The sequence below is a fragment of the Malurus melanocephalus genome, unplaced genomic scaffold (assembly GCF_030028575.1).
Source record: "Malurus melanocephalus ecotype Western Australia unplaced genomic scaffold, MMel_1.1 scaffold_752, whole genome shotgun sequence".
Lineage (NCBI taxonomy): Eukaryota > Metazoa > Chordata > Aves > Passeriformes > Maluridae > Malurus > Malurus melanocephalus.
Window position 1 is genome coordinate 163,446 of NW_026623984.1, and position 19,490 is coordinate 182,935.

Consider the following 19,490-nt stretch of genomic DNA (forward strand, 5'->3'; position numbering starts at 1 on the left):
AGGAAGGAAGGAAGGAAGGAAGGAAGGAAGGAAGGAAGGAAGGAAGGAAGGAAGGAAGGAAGGAAGGAAGGAAGGAAGGAAGGAAGGAAGGAAGGGCCAGCCAGCAGGTCCAACACCAGGGACCTTGGCTCCACTCACCACAAAACTTGGGGGCAGATTTAATTCTCCTTTTACTCCCAGTGGGAAGGGAAGCTCTCTCACACTCTCCCATGGACTTTCATTCTCTTTTTCTAATTCTCTTAGTGACTTTATCACCCATCAGCCACCTCTGCTGCTAGTTTCTTTAAATTGAAATGGGCTAACCTTCCAGACTCTGGGGGATCAGAGAAACACCTGTGGATATGTTTCCTATTTGATGTAACTATGAGCTGCTAAATTAACAGGACTGACTAAAGACACTATCCTTTGTTAACAGTGGAAAACCTGGTTTTCCATCAACAGTTTTAAAGGYACCCTACAAGAAAATATGCACTTCCATGTTCCTGGATTCTATTTACTGTCAAACAGGACTCTGAATTTATGACTTTTGGGATCCATGCATGTGTCTCATGGGGAACTTTTAGTCTGAGTGTTTGCTGCCCTCAACCTCTGGGTCCCCACTGAGCAGGCACCACTCAAACTGTTCCCAACTCGGTTTCATTTTTGTGCTGTCTGTGCATGGTTCTGAGTCACACACCAAAGCCCTACAAACAACTGCATCTGTTTCAGTTCCTGCCCTGGGGCTGGACATCCTCTCAGCTCCCGAGGCAGCTCACACAGCCCTTGGCAGCCTCAGCTTTCCCTCTCCCTGCCCRCCACACTGTCTAACATCCCCTAATGACTAACATTAGGCCCACTCTGCTATCCCCTGCATGCCAGCCTCTGCCTTCCTCACCTGGTGGAGAGCCCTCAGGGTCCACTGCTGGTGACCTGGTGGTGTGAGGGTGTGGTGACATCCAGGGAGATGCTGGCACCCTGCAGGGACACGTGCAGTCCCTTTTGTCCCCCAGCCCCGTTCCCTGAGSAGGGATGCTGACATCTCTCACCTGTACTGCTCGTTGGCTTTCAGCTTCCCGTTGCACGTTGTTCTGGACTGGCCGCACTCCTCTGTCCCCACGGGCACTCGCCAGGTGTCGGGGGAGCTCCTCTGGTGGAAGGGGTTGGGTATGAGCACTGCCAGGTACGAGTCCTCGGTYCCGTAGTAGTGGTCATACCATGTGCTGGACATGGTCTCCTGGGTGGGCCTCAGCACTGGAGGGGAACGTGCAARATGACACTGACAGTCCCAAAGTGACATCCAGGGGACCTGCTGCCCTCCTGGGGGACTGGGACACGCGGGGACACTCACRTGAGTCGTTGGTGGTAGCAATGACACCGTAGTACTCGATCTGGCCGTTCTCCTCGCTGAACAGGTCGGGTGAAATGACCACCGTGGAGCTGGCCTCCACCGGGAAGGCGTCTGCACGCAGGGGTGGGGGCAGCGCTGCAGGAGCAACCAGCAGGCACAGCCCCTTAGTGTGTCCCTGTCCCCAGATTGTCCCTGTCCCTGTCCCCAGAACCTCTGCTCAGCCTCGAACCAGCAGGCATAGCCCCTTAGTATGTCCCTGTCCCCAGAGTGTCCCTTCCCTAGAGTGTCTCTGTCCCCAGATCCCACTCACTGCTCAGTCTGGAACCAACAGGCACAGCCCCTTAGTGTGTCCCTGTCCCCAGAGTGTCCCTTCCCTAGAGTGTCTCTGTCCCCAGATCCCACTCACTGCTCAGTCTGGAACCAACAGGCACAGCCCCTTAGTGTGTCCCTGTCCCCAGAGTGTCCCTTCCCTAGAGTGTCTCTGTCCCCAGATCCCATTCACTGTTCAGTCTGGAACCAACAGGCACAGCCCCTTAGTGTGCCCCTGTCCCCAGAGTGTCTCTGTCCCCAGACCTTGGTCAGCCTGGACCAGCAGCACTGCCAGACCCCTGACGCGCTGCAGGTCAGCGAAACCTTGTGGGGCTCACCCCAAAGAGTCCCCGTGTCTCATCCCAGCCCTGGGGTTTCCTCCCGGGGTCTGYGCAGGGCTGTGGGAAGGAAGGGCACTCACGCTCCACTGCCGTGCTGCAGAGCAGGGTCACAGCCTGGCTCCTCAGYGCGTTCATGCCCACAGTGCTCACAACGATCTGGTAGGAGGAGTTGGGCTCCAGCCCCTCCAGACTGGCCTCGCTCGAAGGGATGCTCAGGACATTCTTGGGGGTGGGATTTCCTTCAGAGAGTCTCTCTGCCACCACCTCGTAAGCCTCCACATCTCCAGGAGAGCTTGTCCAGTTCAAGTAAAGGCTCCTTGACTCTGGTAGGCACTGCACATCTGTCACTGGATTTGGCTCTGCGAAGGAGACAGAACAGGCTCTGGACTCACCAGATCAGGAAAATCCCTCTGCCCCTGCAGCAACACTCTGAAGCCATCAAGACCAGCAAAGCCGGACACCTGCGGTCTGGGGACCTGCCAGGCCCTGAGCTCACCCCTTAMAGGAGACATCAACCACTGGAGATCTCTGCAAAGCCTGCTCTGCTTCCCAGGTAGCCAGGAGGCCTCTGAGAAGGGGCTGGCTTAGGGAGCCAATGGCTACTGCAGGGTCACCTTGCTGGCTTTTGCTATGTCCTGCCATAAGATTTCCCACGCCTGACACCCAAGGGTCCATCCAGACTTGAGGCCACCCAGGTGTTCATCCCCTCCCAGGCTGTCCCACTCCCTCCCCACTGCAGTGCGTACCCACCCACGGGCACCGYCAAGGGCTTGGTGCTGCTCCAGTAGGGCCCCGCCACGCAGCTCAAGGACACGGAGTAGTTCCTGCCCGGGATCAGCCCCTGGAGCAGCTGCTGGACCTGTCCCCTGCCCAGGGAGTGCCGCCAGGGCAGTGAGCTGTTCCGGGGATCCCGCAGCCACAGCTGGCAGTCGTCCTGCTGTCCAGAGACACTGCCCCAGGAGATCAGCATCGTGCTGTTCCCCTCAGCCACCGCTGAGAGATTCTGGGGAACTGAGGGGGCTGCAACAAAAACCACACCAGGAAGAGTTACTGGCATGCACATGCTCTGTTCCATSCTACAGCAGACGGGTGACACACGAGGGGACCCCACATGTTCAGTGATAACATTCCTTCAGCTGCTGTCGGCCAGAAATGACCTTTAAATGGCAGCTGAAAGACACAGAGAGTGAGGAGTGTGAGGAGATGGATTCTTCTTCCCCTAATTAGCAAGTTTCATTAGAGACCTGCCCCAAGGGCTGTGCACATGACTCCCAGCTCCCTGCCAGGGGAGGGCTGAGCGTGGGAGCAGGGACCGCYGGACTCCCCAAGCAAAGTGCAGGGACTGCGGGGACAAGCACATGAAAAGGCTTATTGTGCTTATCTGCATTTCCACATTCCTTTCAAAAGAAAAAAAGGCTGTCCTCCCCTTACACCCCATGCCAGGAATTCTCTGAGTGCCTGGAATAAAGACAGCAGGAATGGTGGGGTGTCCCCCCCCCCCCCGTCTGTAAGGCATCATGGTCACCCGGGCTATGGGTGTCATCTAGCAGAGCAGCACTGCTGCTGTGGGATCCCGTGCCTGGAGGAGCCAGACTGTGTGACCAGTGGGGCCACGGGCCGGACACTGCCTCCTGAAACAGCAGCCACAGCTGCCAGGCCCTCCCACAGGCAGCAGGACTGCCTAGCTGTCCCATCCACCAGGGCTTGCCCAGCCCACGGTCCCATTGCTGCACTGGTACATCCCATCCCATCCCATCCCATCCCATCCCATCCCAATCCCATCCCAATCCCATCCCATCCCTGGAAATATTCCAGGTCAGGTCAGATAGTGCTCTGAGCAGTCTGATCCAGTTGAAGATGTCCCTGWCAGTGGYGGGGGTGTTGGACTAGATGGCCTTTGGAAGGTCCCTTCCAACCCAAATCTTTCTCTGATCCTACAGCTCCCAGGCAGTAGCCCTGGCTGAGTCTCTGTCTGTCCCCACTGCAGGTGCTGAGCCCTGTGCCAGGTGCAGAACGTCTGGCTCTGACACTTACTTGTCCAGTCACTGATGTTCCCTGAGGAGGCTGCATAGGGCCCTGCCACAGACATCACTTCCAGCAGGTATCTGTGTCCTGGAGCCAGGCCAGAAAAGGTGAATTTGCTGGTGCCTTTCCCCACAGAGACGTTKGCTGCCACGGTACCGGACCCCGAATGGTACAGGAGGAGCCTGTAACCATCCTGTCCTTGGGGCTCAGCTCGCCAGGACGCRCTCAGCCTGTTGGGATAGCCCTGGTTCGTCATGTACACGTTGCGGGGTGCCAAGGGGTCTGCAGAGACAGTGGGGGAGGGAGACACACCTGATGCCTGATGATTTTTTTTTTCTTTTGTATACACCCTTTWATATATTTTATATAAATAATAATGTATAAATATATACTTTTTTTGACATTTTCTGTACCCATTATGTATTCCTTTGCCTATGTGYTTGGAATTCTTGTAACCTGATATTCCAGCTCAGTTTTGGGGTTCTGCTGGGCACAAAGACCAAACATCCTCAGGAGGAGGCCAGTGAGCCCTGGGCTGTCTCAAACTCAGGGCTCCCACTTTAGCTGAAACCTTCTCTCTGGGACCAGTTGTGTAAACCGGGCTCTGGCCTCATCTGGGGGGAATTTTTTWAAATAAGGGGACATTACTTMATTTATTAAGTTTCTTATTGGGGAATTCTAGATAGATATGCTAATTTGTGAAGTCTATAAAAATTGTGTGARTGTTACACGCAGTGCGCATTTTTGGTGTTTTTCACCTTGATGAGCTGTGCACCTGCAATCCCAGTAAAATATCGAGGGAAAAYCCTTTTATCCCCTTAACCMTGTCTGTCWCATAATTCTAAAATTAGCCAAAAAGGCAACACAATAGCAAAGGGCCCGAGGACACTGCTGGGGTCTCTTGGTAGTGCCATCAAAAGGTATGTACCACCCTGGACAGGGGGCACCCCACCTCAGCTCTGTAGCTGCAGCCACCAGAGGCAGCTCAGAGCTTCTGCCAACATCTCTGTGCTTGTCTGAGCAGGGATAGCCCTGTCCCAGATAGAAAGGGATCCCTGGGGAGGGGTGAGGAGGGGACGATCAGCTGAAGGACAGAGGAAGGAGAATGCCCCGTCTGCTGCTCCTTGCTCCATGGCTCTGTTCTGAAGCATGGCTCTGGAGTTCCAGCTTCCCTCACCCAGCTGTTAAACCAGCTGGGGCAGAGCTCTTTACCCTCAGCATGACCCAGGCCTGATAACACCCTAGGGGAGCCATCTCTGCTAATGGGCCATCCAGGGCTCAGGGAATCACCCATGGAATTCCCTTCCATCCCTTGGGGGATGCCCTGCCCAGAGAGGAGGAACTGGACATCCCTACTGGCACAGAAACTGAGGCTCTGGGACACTGGGATGCTTCTTCCACTGGATTCCCAGAGGGGAGGATCTTGAGGACCACCACTGGACCTCAAAAGTTGGACTCGATCTGTCTGCAGGATCAGCTTGGATGAGAGCACATCCATCACTGCAACGGGACTGCAGCTACCACCCTGCCCAACAGGGTGTCAGGTTGTGTTCTGACTTGGTCAGTTTAAGCTGCTGCAGCCACCATTGACCGTTGAACATTGAACCAGAGCACATCCATCACTGCAACGGGACTGCAGCCACCATTGACCTTCACCGCTTCCACCAGACCACATCCATCACTCCAATGGGACTGCAGCTACCACCCTGCCCAACGGGGTGTCAGGTTGTGTTCTGACTTGGTCAGTTTAAGCTGCTGTTTCTGTATTACTGCCTTTATTTTAATTTTAGCTTTTCAATTGCAGTTCTGGCATAGATTCTCTTACAACAATTTGTGTGGGAGTAATTTCCCCACTGGTTTGTTTCTCAAACTCACACAAGCTAAGGATGTGGGTGGGCAGAGCCCTGCTCAGTGCCATGGCACTGACACACCCCAGGCAGGGCTTGGGGTCTGCTCTGAAGGTCAGTGGGGCCATGTTCCTGGCCATGAGCTTTCATGACTGCCCAGCAGGGCACAAAGGTACTCACACGTCCAGTTGCTGATGTTCCCYGCAGGTGTCCTGAAGGGCCCAGCCACAGATGCCACCTCCAGCAGATATTTGCTCCCTGGGGCCAGCCCCGTGAAGGTGAAGTTGTGGGTGTCCCTCCCAAGAGAGGCTGTGGCCGCCACGGTGCCCAGYCGTGCGTGGTACAGGGTCAGTGCGTAGCCATCYGTGCCCCCGGCCGCGGRMYCCCAGGCCACGCTCAGCCTGTCRGGGTGCCCTGTGCTCAGCCAGCGCACRGCGGCYGGGGGCAGCGGGCCTGGGGGGAAACACAGCTAATGTCAGCAACTGGACATTGTGCAGGACACCTGAAAGGACCTTGTGCAGCAGGACAGGCACTCCACGAGGAAGGATCCCCTCTGGCCTCCTCATCCTCACTTTCCTCTTTTCCACCCCCATGTAACCTCACCTTTAACGATGTTCACTCTCATGTGCCAGCCCCTCCTCACCCAGGTCACCCTGACTACCACAGCCCAGCGGAAACGCCTCCACCCTGCCAGGCACATGTGTGCTCCCACACCCCACTGCCCTGTGGGTGCCCAGGCAGCCCTGGCACAGCCCCTGCACTCTGACCAGCCCCAAAATCTGTCTGGGTGGGGAGAAGTGCTGGATTAGCCCATCTCCAGAGCAAAGACCCCTTCTCCTGGGAGGACTGGGCATCAGCTTCCTGTGCTACACTGATGAATTTCGTGAACCTTTGTGGTAAGGTGGCTTCTACCTGCTGGCACACACAGGTGAGCACAGGTGCCCTGTGCACTTCTGTGCTCCTGTACACCAGGAGAGGGGTCAGCACGGGCAGGGGATATCCCAGCACAGGTGAGGATGTCCCAGCACAGGCAGGGGATGGCCCTGCACAGTCAGGGCATGTCCCAGCACAGGCACAGCTGGGCAGTTCCATCAGCATTTCATTGTGCTACAGCTGAACACACCAGTGCCATGCAGGTAGCAGCGTGTCCCTGCACTCACTGCTGTGTGTCACACCTGTGCATGGCACTGTGCACACCTCCAAAGCCACCAGGGGCTGTGAACCTCCCAGCTCTCCTCAGGACAGCCCAAGGGTGTGACATTTCCCACCCCTCTGCAGGGGACACTGCCCCGGGCACTCACGTGTCCACCCACGGATTCTGGGTGCTGCTGCCTGGTACTGTCYGGTGGTGGCGGTGGCTTCCAGGGAGTACTCGTGTCCTGGGGCCAGCCCCGTGAAGGTGAAGTTGTGGATGTCCCTCCCAAGCGAGGCTGTGGCTGCCACGGTGCCCAGCCGTGCGTGGTACAGGGTCAGTGTGTAGCCATCCGTGCCCCCGGCTGCKGGCCCCCAGGCCACGCTCAGCCTGTCAGGGTGCCCCGTGCTCAGCCAGCGCACAGCAACTGGGGGCAGYGGGCCTGGGGGGARACAYGAGTCACTGCCAGGAGCCACATCTGGGCTGAGAGCAGGGGGATGCTCTGTGTCTGTGCCGAGCCCGTGCTGCAGGAGCTGGGGTTGGCTGGGACTCTGTGKCAGCTGCCACCCTCCCTCACCTCCCTGGGTGGCTGTGGATGGCCATCAGGGCCGGGATGTGGCACAGTGTCAGGGACACCAGGGCCAGGGTGTGGCACAGGGTCGGGGACAGGGCTAAGGTGTGGCACAGGGTCAAGGACAGGGCTAAGGTGTGGCACAGTGTCAAGGACACCAGGGCCGGGATGTGGCACAGTGTCAGAGACACCAGGGTCGGGATGTGGCACAGTGTCAGGGACACTAGGACCGGGGTGGGGCACAGTGTCAGGGACACCAGGGCCAGGGTGTGGCACAGGGTCGGCGACAACAGGGCTAAGGTGTGGCACAGGGTCAGGACAGGCTGCTCATGCTGTGTCCAGCAGGGAATGACCACTGGAAGTTTCCATGGCGGGGAGAGGCAGGCAGGAGGGCTGCACCCGTGTGGGCTCTGGCTGGACTGGGAAGGGGAGATCTGGCACAGGACACGCGGCTGCAAGGAGAGCGTCCCACTCACGTGTGCAGTGGGTGAGGCTGGCGGTGCTGGCGCGGAAGGGCCCGGCTGTGGCGCTGACCACCACGCTGTAGCAGCTGCCGGGGCTCAGCCTCCTCAGGATGTGGCTCCTGGCGTTGCTGCCCAGTACCACCTGCCCGGCGGGAGAACCCGAAGCAGTGTCACGGACGTCCACCACGAAGCCTTCGGCCCCTCCACCCTCCAGTGCCCAGGACACCACCAGAGCTGAGGGCGAGGGGCTGCCCAGGGTGAGGTTGACAGGGGCCAAGGGATCTGGAAAGCAACAGGAAGACAGTGATCCCTCCTGCTCAGCACTGAGAGCTGCCTGCCGTGCCCAGGGTGCCTTCGGGCAGGGGGCAGGCTGGACCAGAGACCCTCTGGACAGGAGCCTGGGCACAAAGGGGTGGGCAGGGCGCATGGCTTTGAGCACAGTGTCCCTGGGGGCTGCAGCTGGTGTGGCAGGGAAAACACCCAGGTGGAGTGGCTCTGTGTCAAGGATGGGGCAAGAGCAGGGAGCAGAAAAGTGGGGGACATAGCACACAACCTGTGGGCACGGGTTGGGATGGAGAAGGTGGGGTGGGTGCCTTGCMAGGCTCAGGTGGAAGAAAATACTAAAGACAGGGATACATAAAGCTGATCTTAAAAGGAGAGGGAGACAAGGTATGTGTGGCAGAGGAAAAACAGAGACAGATAAGCCCTCCTCAGGACAGGCTCACATTTAACAATTCTCTGCCAAAAGCAGCATTTCTGTTATATTTTCAATGCACTAGAACCCTGTACCCAGCCCAGCCTGTCAGACTCACACGTCCACTGGGTGACCTTGATGGACGAGGCTTCGAAGGAGCCTTTCACAGCAGTGACCTGCACAGCAAACTCGCTGCCTGCCTCCAGGTCAGTCCAGGTCATGTTCAGGGCATCTGGGCTCAAGGTCTGCACCTGGCTCCTGCTCTGGGTGCTGAGGCTGTACAGAGTGACGTGGTAGTGGTCCCTCCCTCCTGGGGGCTTGTTCCAGGATGTGTGAAGCTCTGAGGAGCTGCCGGGGTTGGTGAGGCTCAGGTTTGTCGGTGCAGCAGGAGCTGTGAGGAAAAGCAGATACATGAGTCAGAGAGGAAAAGATGCATTTAACCATTTCTGAATATGCAGCCAAGGAGACTGGGAAAGGCAGGAGATGACCACAGGCCAGCTCCACCAGGAACCAGGCCAGAGTCCCTCTCCCTCTCCCTCTCCCTCTCCCTCTCCCTCTCCCTCTCCCTCTCCCCTTGTCATGACTTGGAGCATTTCCAAAACACAGAAATAACTTTTTTGTTTTGGTATATTCTATGGACAACAAAATATTTTAAAGATAATTTGGTCTTGGTGTAGGTTCCAGTTCACAGGAAACTTTTARCATGTTACAGGGCCTCAGTGTTCATTACCAAAACTGTACAAATATGTTGAAACTCTTTAGAAAAATGCCCCCCATCCCTTTGGTGTATGTATGCCCTGCTCCCCTCCCCTCATTTCCCAACACTGACCCCATAACCAGTGGGTGTCATGGACACTGACCGGTGCAGCTGGTGATGTTCTGGGGCAGGGAGCGGTAGGGTCCGGCCACCGCCCAGATCCCAACAAGGTAGCACGTCCCTGGCTCCAGCTGTGACAYGGTGACATTGGTGCTGTCCTTCCCTGCCGCCAGGCTCCTTGGTGGTGCAGAAGAGCCCTCCTCGAGCACACTGAGCAGGTACCCATCCCTCTGCCCAGGAGCAGCGTCCCAGCGCACAGTCAGAGCCCAGGCCACGCCGGTGGGGCGGGCAGACAGGGATCGAGGAGGCAGCGGGACTGTGGGAGAGAAACAGCGTCACTGGGGACACTCCGGGGCACTCAGAGCTCGGACACACCGGTGCGCTCAGGGCTCAGACACACCGGGGCACTCAGGGCTTGGGCACACCAAAGTGCTCAGAGCTCGGACACACCAGGGTGTTCAGAGCTCGGACACTCCAGGGTGCTCAGGGCATGGACACACCGGGCTGCTCAGGGCTCAGACACACCGGGGCACTCAGGGCTTGGGCACACCAAAGTGCTCAGAGCTCGGACACACCAGGGTGTTCAGAGCTCGGACACTCCAGGGTGCTCAGGGCATGGACACACCGGGCTGCTCAGGGCTCAGACACACCGGGGCACTCAGGGCTTGGGCACACCAAAGTGCTCAGAGCTCGGACACACCGGGGTGCTCAGAGCTCGGACACACCAGCTGTCAGGGCTGGCTCCAGCTCGGGAATGAAGCCGAGAGCTGCAGAGCTGTGGCCATGCAGGACAGGGTGTGCAGGCTGGCGGGAGCAGGGGGCTGTGCCGTACCGGTGTAGCCAATGGCGGTCTGGGAGGAGATGCGGTGAGGCCCGGCCTGGGAAATGATCTCCACGCGGTACCGYGACCCCGGCACCAGCCCCTCCAGGTCCAGCTGGGTCACTCCCCGGGGCACAGACACGTTCCTGATGATGGACAGAGACTCGGCCACCGAGAGCTGCACCAAATGGTCTCTGCCACCACCRGACTCCACCCAGCTCACGTGCAGCTCCTGGGGTGTCCGGCCAGGCTGGACGCTCACGTTAGCCAGGGACAGCGGATCTGGAGGGGAGCAGAGCATGGAGACCCATGAGGTGATGGAGAAGCCACCTGGAGAAGCCAGAGCACAGCCTGCACATCCGCCCAGGGCTAAAAGAGAAGTGGTGGCACCCGACCACCAGATCTGCTCTCCTGGGGGACACACACCCTGTGCATGTCCCGAGGGTGCTGCTGGCGGGCAGATGCTGAGAGCACTCAGCTCCCCGTGGGCTGCTCTGCTCCACGGACAGGGAGCAGGTCTCTCTGCTTGCTCTCTCACATCCCTCTCCCACCAGCCCCTGACTGGCCTTGAGATCACCAGTGGTCAAGGCAGAAGGTTCAACTTGACTGCAGAAAACCCAAGCTGGGGAAAGGGGTCCTTTGGGGCCCAGCAGCTAGCACACAGCCTATGTGCTCTGTGCTCCAGGACAGGGAGCATGCGGGTGTCACCAGAGCCCTCCCTCCACCCAGACAAGTCTGTGTCACCTCTGCTCTTGCAGGCAGTGCCACATGTCCCATCCCAGCAAGAGACCGGGAATACATCTGACTCACACGTCCACTCGGTGGCAAAATGTGACGAGGATCTGTAGGGGCCAGCGAGGACAGTCACCTTCAGGAAGTACTGAGTGCCAGGGGACAGCCCCAAGAACGTGAAGTTGTGGGTGTTTGGCCCCACTGAGGTGTTCCTGTGCGCTGCATGGCTCTTGCTGTAGAGCTGGAGGTGGAACTGGTCCACATCGCCAGCAGCTTTGTCCCAGAAGGCTGCRAGCCCCATGGGGCGCCGGGTGTTGGTCAGCGTCACGCCGGCCGGAGCCAGGGGGTCTGGGAGAGAAGGGACACCCGGGCAGTGAGAGGTGGCCACACACACTTGTTCTGTGCCCCCTGCACTGCCTGGGCCTGCTGAGGTAGGGCAGGAGCCAGCCTTGGCACAGCAAACCCCGAGCAGCCAGAGCTCCTGCTCTGTGGCAGATGTGGCAGCAGGTCCCCACCTTCCCCCGGTGACATCTGGAAATGTTTTCTGTTCAGCAAAGGGCTCCTCCTGCACTGTGCAGGCCCTTCTACTCCCAACGTGGCTGAATGTGGCTCCAGCTGACCTCCCCTTGTCTGTCTGAGCACCCCTGTCCCTGGCTGCCACCTCCCCACACGTGGGCCACCCTCCTGCAGCGAGTGCTGGGGTGGCTGTGACCTGCAGCGGGTGAGGTGGGACTGTCACACTCACATGTCCAGTCGGTGGCTGATTGCACAGGGGATCGGTAAGGCCCAGCCACAGCTGCCATCTCCAGGGTGTACTGTCGCCCAGGGACCAGGCTCTCCAAGGTGACATTTGTCCAGTCATTCCCCAGGGTCACATTCCTGACCAGCTCTCGGGACTTGGTTTCCCAGAGGGTCCCAGTGTAGCCGGTGCTGCCAGAGGAAGCTGCTCTCCAGGAGGCTTGSAGAGAGGTGCTCTGACCCCCATTGCTGAGGGTCAGCTGCTCCAGGGGCAAAGGGTCTAGGAAAGAGAAGGTCTGGAATCACCTGGCAGAAGTGTAGCTCCAAATGTGCTAGGGCAGGAGCCCCTTCCCTGGGAAAACCCACACCCAGGTGATGGAAAATATACCAGTTTAAATTTTTTTTATATAACTTCAGTCAAAGATCCCGTTTGCCTTTGCCCCAGGGGAAGGGTGCTAAAGTTTCTTTGCAGGGCATTGATCCACCAGGTGAGGCCTGAGGAGGTTACATCTCAACAGAGAGGGAGAAGTACAAAAAGGGCCACCAAGGACCATCAGTGGCCATCAAGAACTATCAAGGGCCATTAATGGAACACCAGCCCCAAACATCACCCCTGCTGTGGTTGGAAGAAGACTTAATGAGCATCAGAGGYGAAGAAATCCAGATCCAATAGAAACCCAAATACTGAGAACCAAGCAACGTTGGACCAATGAACATGAAACCAATAAAATTCTATGGATTTTGAAATAAAAAATAAAGCTTGGGGGAAAATCTTGTAAAATTTATGTGTCACAGAATGATTCTCTCTGCACATCCAGGCTGTGTGTGGGTGAAATAATTTCTATGGAACATCCTTGCCAGAACAACATCCTGGCCAGAAAATAAAGTAATGCCTTGATGTTCTAACATTAAAATGTTGTTAGAGAGTTTTTGTTTTTCCCACAGCCTTGGCGACACARGTGCTTCGACCAGTGTCACCTCTGCTGGCACTGTCACCCCTTCCCTGGGAAACCCACACCCAGGTGCTTTGACCAGTGTCACCCCACACCAGCTCGGCAGGGACTGTGTCAGCACAGCTCAAACTGGCACAAAGAAATGTTTGTTGTGGTGTTGGAGGAGGTGGTGGGCAGTGGAGGGGCAGCTCAGGGCAGTGGCAGCCTGAGCACAGCCACACGAGGGTGGCCTGAGGAGGAGGAGGGGATGGGCAGCAGGCTCAGCTGCCCCTTGTGCCTGGTGATGCAAAACAGAGCGGGGTCAGACACGTCCAGCAGCACCTTCTGCCTCCCCCTGAGCCTTTTGCACAGTTACTGGATGAAGCTGTAGAGGATTTGTGCTGTCAGTGCCCCGATGCACGACATCAGGGGGAAGGGCAGCACCCAGCAGGAACCCGGGGCCGTGGCACTCACATGTCCAGTTGGAGATGCTGCGGGGTGAGGATGTGTAGGGCCCAGCCACAGTGCTGACCTCAAAGGTGTAGAGGGTCCCAGGGTGGAGGCCCTCRTAGGTGAAGCTGGTGACACCCCTGGGCAAGGAGCTGTTCTTCACGGGGTGCTCTGCGAGGCTGAGGGCCAGCAGATAGCCCTCGCCCATGGCCTCCTCCCAGCTGGCCAGCAGGCTGTGGGGGCTGCCCTGGCTGGACAGGCTCACGCCAGATGGTGCTCGTGGTTCTGCAAGGGACAAGGACAGCACGGCATGGGGCAGTGCATCAGGCAGGCACACTGCTTTTATGAGGTCTTTTCTGCTTTTCAGATTGCTCTAGCTGACCTAGAGCAGGGAGGCTGGAGTAGATGATATCCAGAGGTCCCTTYCAACTCTAACAATTCAGTGATTCTGTGATTCCGGTGGTCTCCATCCCACCCAGGGGCAGCTGGGGCTGCAGGGAGAGCTCTGAGTGTCCCCAGCACACAGGATGGGGACCCAATTGTCCCTTCCCAGAGTGGCAGCCCTGGGACAGCACCAGCTGTGGCTCCACRAGGCACCCAGGACAGACTGGGCACAGGGAGGTGCTGGTCTGGGGGGCTGGTGGCGGGGAAGGGGGGAAGCTGCCCAGAACCTGCCAAGCATGGAGTCCAGAAGGTACAAAGCAGGATCTGCTCTTGGTTTGTGCCTGACACTGCACAAGCCCACCCAGCCCCTCAGGAACCATGGGGACGCAAATTTTGCTGCTCTGATCCTGCTCTTGAGACCAGGTGCCACATGTCCCCTGTCCCCGAGCCCCCAGCCCCCTCCACACACGGGTTTTGTGCTCACCTGTCCAGGCTGCTGGGCTCTGCGCTGACGCCCGGTGCGGCCCTGCCACTGCCACCACCTGCACAGAGTACTGCTGGCCAGGGCTCAGCCCGTGGAAGGTGATGTGATCATTGTCCCCACCCACGGAGATGTTCCTGGTGGGAACGCCGTCCCCTCCCTCCTGCAGTGTCACCAGGTACAAGTCCCTCTGTCCCGCTGGGACGCTCCAGCGAGCCTGCAAGGAGTTCTGCTCCTCTGCCCTGCTCAGGGTCACATTGCCAGGGCTCAGGGGGTCTGGAAAGGAATAGGATTGTGTGAGTCAGGATTGTGGGGTGCTCTGTACCCCCCACACCCCTGAGTCTCATTCCCAGCAGGATTACGTCCAGCCTCAGACATCCTTTTCGAGCATGCTATCTCTACTCCCCAGCACAAGCATTCCTGGGCTAACAGTCCAGACAAAGCTGGCAGCCTTGCTGGGAAATTCCTAAAAGTCTCCCTCTGCTCCAYTCACATCCCACCATGAGCTTACTGATATTCCCAGGAACTGGCCTGGACCAAACTCCTGGCCAGGCGCCCCTGGCTCGTTGGTCTGGCACAGGGGAGGAGTTTTGCTCAGAGGAGCAGGTCAGAGCTGCAGACAGCACCAGCAGGGATCAGCCTCACTGCAGAGCAGAAACAAACCAGCTGGAGCTGTGGAGGCCTTCCAAAATCCCGTCTGCAGAGTCAGCAGGGAGCAGGCTCCAGCCTCCCGCACTGCCAGGTGGARCAGGGAGGGGCTGGTGGCACCCAGGGGCTCCCAGCACACACCTGACCACTGTCCGGCCAGTGCCAGGATGGGTCACTGGCCACAGCAGCTCTGAGTCTGCAGCTCARCACCTCCATCATTTGAGGGCCCATGCCACCATGGTGTTTGGTGTGAATCTGCTCTGCCCTCTCAATTTGCCTCCTGGTTTTTCTGGAAACATCTGGGAGAGTGAGTTTGGGAACAGAACTGTTTATGGTGCAATGGACACGGGGCCAGCAGCAATGTTCCCCTCTTTCAGGGCCCTCATCAGCCAGAGGCCAGAACAGGGAGTGGGAATGGTGCAACTGTGGCGTCTGCGAGGGCTTCCTTCATGGTTTTGACCWGCCAGAGGGTCCTGGATTCCTTGGCTGTATTTGCACAGTCCCACCATGYTGGGAGCATCCAGCAGGATGAGCTTATCAGGGGTTACCACAACATGCCTTTGACAGCAGCCAAACAGCACCAAAAATCCATTTCATAGAATCACAGGATTGTGGAATGGTTTGGGTTGAAAAGGACCTTAAAGCTCATTCATTCCACCCCCAGCCATGGGCAGGGACACCTTCCATTGTCCCAGCTGCTCCAAGCCCTGCCCAGCCTGGCCTTGGGCACTTCCAGGGATCCAGGGACACCATAGAAGCCATAGCTTCTCTGGGCACCCCATGCCAGGGCCTCCCCAGCCTCACAGGGAAGAATTTATTCCCAACATCTAATCTAAATCTCTCCTATTTTAGTTTAAAACCTTGTCCTATCACTCTCTGCCCCTGTAAAAAATCTTTCTTGCTCTTTTATAAGCCCTTCCAGAGGCCTCCAGCTCAAATCAGAATTGCTGCCCCCTTTCCCTATTTTTTTCTGCTGCCCTTGTCCAGCCCTGAGGCACATGAGAGCCAATCCCCAGCAGCACTGAGCACCAGTGGGATCTGCTGCCTTTCCATCCTCCTCCTCCTAGGGAGAGACCACAGGCTGCTCCCAGTGCATCCCAGAGAGAACAGGGAACCCAGSTGCTGAAGGGATTCACTGGCCCTGCTATAGCCATGCCCCAGAGCTGGGTGCTGGAGCAGCTTTGGGCCAGCTCTGAGCAGAGTCACCCCATGCACCTCAGGCTCTGGCAGGAGACCTTGGGATTCAGAGGCTGGACCAGAGGCAGGGGRAAGCTGGGGTCACCAAGCTCCTACTCACATGTCCAGGCAGTGGCGTTGGGTCCTGGCAGGGTGTAGGAGCCAGCGGTGGCGCTGAGCCCCAGCCAGTAGCGGGTGCCAGGGTGGAGGTGCTGAAAGGTGTAGCTGGTGAGGCCCCTGCGTGCTGACAGGCTCGTGGTGACCGTCTGGGTCAGCAGGTTACGGAGCTCCAGGTGCAGCCAGGCGGCCCCTGCAGCCCCTGCCCAGGAGGTGACCAGGCTGGTGCTGGACACTGGGCTGAGCCTCAGCTGGGTGGGGATGGAGGGAGCTGAGGGCAGAGCAGGACACGGTTCAGCACAGGCTGGGGGTCCCTGGGCCCTCCTCTCTCCCCAGGGCCCCCCGTGCCCACAGCTGCTCTCTGTGGCGTGGGGACTGAAGGTGTGGAAGGGATCTGCTGAGGGATGTCCCTCCCAAGCAGACTGGGGACCCTCGAGGTCCCTCCACACTGCCATGTTCTCTCAGGCTGCAGGGCAGAGACAGGGGCAGACATTCCTGCAGCAATCAGCAGCCAAAGATTCAGGATCCCCAGGCTGCCCCTGTGCCTTGGGAATACACAAACCCAAGGTGCACAGCTTTCCCCTCGCCCCACACACCAGGCTCACAGTGGGATGTGAAACTCTCCAGCTGATCCCCACCCTACACAAGCTCCCCATCCCCATCCCCATCCCCATCCCCATCCCCATCCCCATCCCCATCCTGGAGACCTCCTCCCCTTGCCACATCAGTGGCTGGCACCAGAGCACCCAAAAATCCTTCCCAACCCCTTCCTGAGCCGGGGCTGCTGTGGGATGGGCTGGCCTCCACCTGAAAACATCAGCGTTCCCTCTCCAACCCCTCCCACCCCACCTGCCTTGGCAAGGACATTCCTCCTTGGGAAAAGGGGGTGTGGTTCTCATTCTCACTGAAGCCAGTAATGCACAGCTCCTGAGCAGCCAGTTTGGAATCCCCTCCAAACCCTTCCAGGAATGGGCTGAAGCTGTGCCAGGACTCAAATCCCTCCCCTAAACACACACACAGAACTGCCTCCTTCCTGTCAAACCCTTTCCACCACSCCTTCTCCTCGGGCAGGCACACCCATCGCTCCCTACCTGTCCACTGGTGGACACTGGTGCTGGCCTGGCTGGACCCCGCCAGTGTGCTGACCCTCAAGGCGTATTCGCTGCCGGCCAGCAGCCCGTGGAACAGGAASGTGGAGGCGCTGGGCGGGAGGGACACGTTGCTCACCAGGCTCTGGGAGTCGCTGTGCCACAGCTCCAGGTGGTACTGGTCACGCTGGCCGTGCCCGTGTGCCCAGGCTGCCCGCAGCGAGGCYGTGCTCCCGCCGCTGCTCAGGCTCAGGTTGCGGACGGGCGCTGGACCTGTGTTGGACACAGCAAGGGCAGTGTTGGCCTGGGAGAGCCTGGCCTGGAAGGCAGCTCATGGGCTGGTGGAATTCACCTTTGACTGGTGAGGGGCTGCCAGCCAGCCCCACAGAACCCTGGAATGGTTTAGGACCTTAAAGCTCATCCAGTGCCACCCCCTGCCATGGACAGGGACACCTTCCACTGCCCCAGGTTGCCCCAAACCYCRTCAAACCYGGCAYTGGGCACTTCCAGGGATCCAGGGGGAGCCACAGCTTCTCTGGGACACTATGCCAGGGCCTCACAGGGAAGAATTTYTTTCTAAGATCTGATCTAATCTTCTCCTCTGCCAGTTTAAAACTGTTCTCTCTTGTCCTGCCACTCTCTGCCCATGTAAAAAGTCCCACTTTCTCTATTTTCAAATCCCTTTTAGGTACTAAAAGGAGYTCTAAGGTCAGCCTGAAGCCTTCTCTTGTCCAGGCTGAATAAGCCCAGCTCTCTCAGCCTCAGGCTCCAGCAAGGATCCCCCAAGCACAGCCCCATCACCACCCTGACTCACCAGCCTCCCCTGTGTTGTGTGGGCTGCACCATCCCCTTGGATCAGTCTCAGCAGTGGCTCTGAGMTGAGCAGGGAGGTTTGGCCAGGGCCAGCACATAAAGGTGAAGCCATCATCACCTGGAAGCTCACCTGCTGAGGTGCTCTGTTCCTGCTCGCCCTGTGGCTCCTGCACCTGCCTTTCTGTGAGAAACAGCTTCTGCTTCTGCCACTGCTGCCCGACGCCAGCCCTTCCCCTGTCCAATCTTCTCACTCCTGCTCTATGCTCCTTTGACAGGTTTCCCACTTTCACCTGCACTGATTTACTCAAGGATCTCCTGGAGAGGTGCAGGCAAGGGCTGCCATCTCCACCTGAGCTGTAGAGCCACCAGCCCTGTCCCCTTCCCCAGCCCTTGGCACATTGACAGGGATGCGCCAAAATCRTGGAGCAGATGCTCCTTGGTGCTGTTTCTAGAGCTCCAGCTATGACATTTTCCACCCCTCAGCTCTCTGCAAGCCCCATCACATGCTCCATCATTCCAGGAGGAGAAGATTCAGCAGGAGCCCAGTCCTTACAGGGTGCAGGGGCAGGACCCTTCCTCCATCAGGATTAGGGAATGACCCCGGGGACTCTGGGGACCAAGGAACGAGCCTGGCTCTTGTGAAAGCGAAGAAAAGCCCAGCCACCCTACGAACTAGCAGGACTCCAAACAGCACAACACCCCCCGAACAGCACAACACCCTCCAGAAGAGCACAAAGATCACTGCTGGTGATGCCTGATGACTTTTGCCTTTCCTTTTTCTGTACCCTTTATGYATCCCTTGTACCCCWTTGCCTGCATGCTTGTAATTCCTGTAGCCTGACATTSCAGCTCAGTTTAGGGGTTCTGCTGGGCAGAGAAACCAAACATCCTGAGGAAGGGGTCAGTGTGCCCTGTGCTATCTTAAGCCTGAAGATTGGAGCCTTCTCTCTGGAACCTTCTGTGTAAACTGAGCTCCCAGGGGGGGATTCTTTAGAACAGGGGGACATTACTGCATTTGTTATTGGAGAATCCTAAATAGGCATGCTGATTTGTAAAATTTATAAAACTTGTATCAGTGCTATACACGGCATTTTCCAGCGTTTTCTCCAATCTGTCGAGTTGTGCACCTGGGAACCCATTAAATACCGAGGGAAAACCCTTTTATCCCCTTAACCATGCCTGTGTCATCATTAAAACTGGCTGATAAGGCAACATTAGGAGCACCAGGCTCYGGGGAGCCCTTACTTGTCTGTGCTGTGACCGTCTGGTGGGCAGTGTCCATGCAGGCCAGCATGGCTGTCACTTCGACCTCGTAGCGCGTGCCAGGGGTCAGCCCGTGGAACCAGAAGCTGGTGACGTTGGCTCCAGCAGAGGCGTTCTGCAGCAGTGTGTCCGACCCCAGGGAGGAGAGGGCCAGCAAATATCCCCTGGCACCTCCCTCTGGCTCGTCCCAGGACAGGAGGAGGGAGTCTGACCGGCCATGGTCGCTCGCRCTGACGTTCAGGAGGTGAACTGCAGAGACAAATCCAAAACTCTCAGCAGGGAGTGGTGGTGTTGGGGGGCAGCCTGCAGGGCCAGCTCCCA

General features: G+C 57.9%; 1 protein-coding gene across 2 annotated transcripts in view; it reads right to left on the reverse strand.

The window, feature by feature from the left end:
* Nucleotides 1–19,490, reverse strand: part of LOC130584720 (receptor-type tyrosine-protein phosphatase V-like) — a 48,451-nt gene that overhangs the window by 19,059 nt on the left and 9,902 nt on the right. For both annotated transcript variants that reach the window (XM_057384869.1, XM_057384868.1), the window contains exons 4-21: nucleotides 19,152–19,418; nucleotides 17,097–17,366; nucleotides 16,010–16,276; nucleotides 14,068–14,340; nucleotides 13,224–13,484; nucleotides 11,825–12,097; nucleotides 11,158–11,427; nucleotides 10,360–10,629; nucleotides 9,571–9,843; nucleotides 8,829–9,101; nucleotides 8,029–8,298; nucleotides 7,151–7,423; nucleotides 6,030–6,302; nucleotides 4,012–4,284; nucleotides 2,728–2,997; nucleotides 2,058–2,336; nucleotides 1,328–1,462; nucleotides 1,026–1,230 (exon numbers count right to left, since the gene is read on the reverse strand). In XM_057384869.1, coding sequence (XP_057240852.1) covers nucleotides 1,026–1,230; nucleotides 1,328–1,462; nucleotides 2,058–2,336; nucleotides 2,728–2,997; nucleotides 4,012–4,284; nucleotides 6,030–6,302; nucleotides 7,151–7,423; nucleotides 8,029–8,298; nucleotides 8,829–9,101; nucleotides 9,571–9,843; nucleotides 10,360–10,629; nucleotides 11,158–11,427; nucleotides 11,825–12,097; nucleotides 13,224–13,484; nucleotides 14,068–14,340; nucleotides 16,010–16,276; nucleotides 17,097–17,366; nucleotides 19,152–19,418 — 4,675 coding nt within the window. The remainder of the gene's footprint in view (nucleotides 1–1,025; nucleotides 1,231–1,327; nucleotides 1,463–2,057; nucleotides 2,337–2,727; nucleotides 2,998–4,011; nucleotides 4,285–6,029; nucleotides 6,303–7,150; nucleotides 7,424–8,028; nucleotides 8,299–8,828; nucleotides 9,102–9,570; nucleotides 9,844–10,359; nucleotides 10,630–11,157; nucleotides 11,428–11,824; nucleotides 12,098–13,223; nucleotides 13,485–14,067; nucleotides 14,341–16,009; nucleotides 16,277–17,096; nucleotides 17,367–19,151; nucleotides 19,419–19,490) is intronic.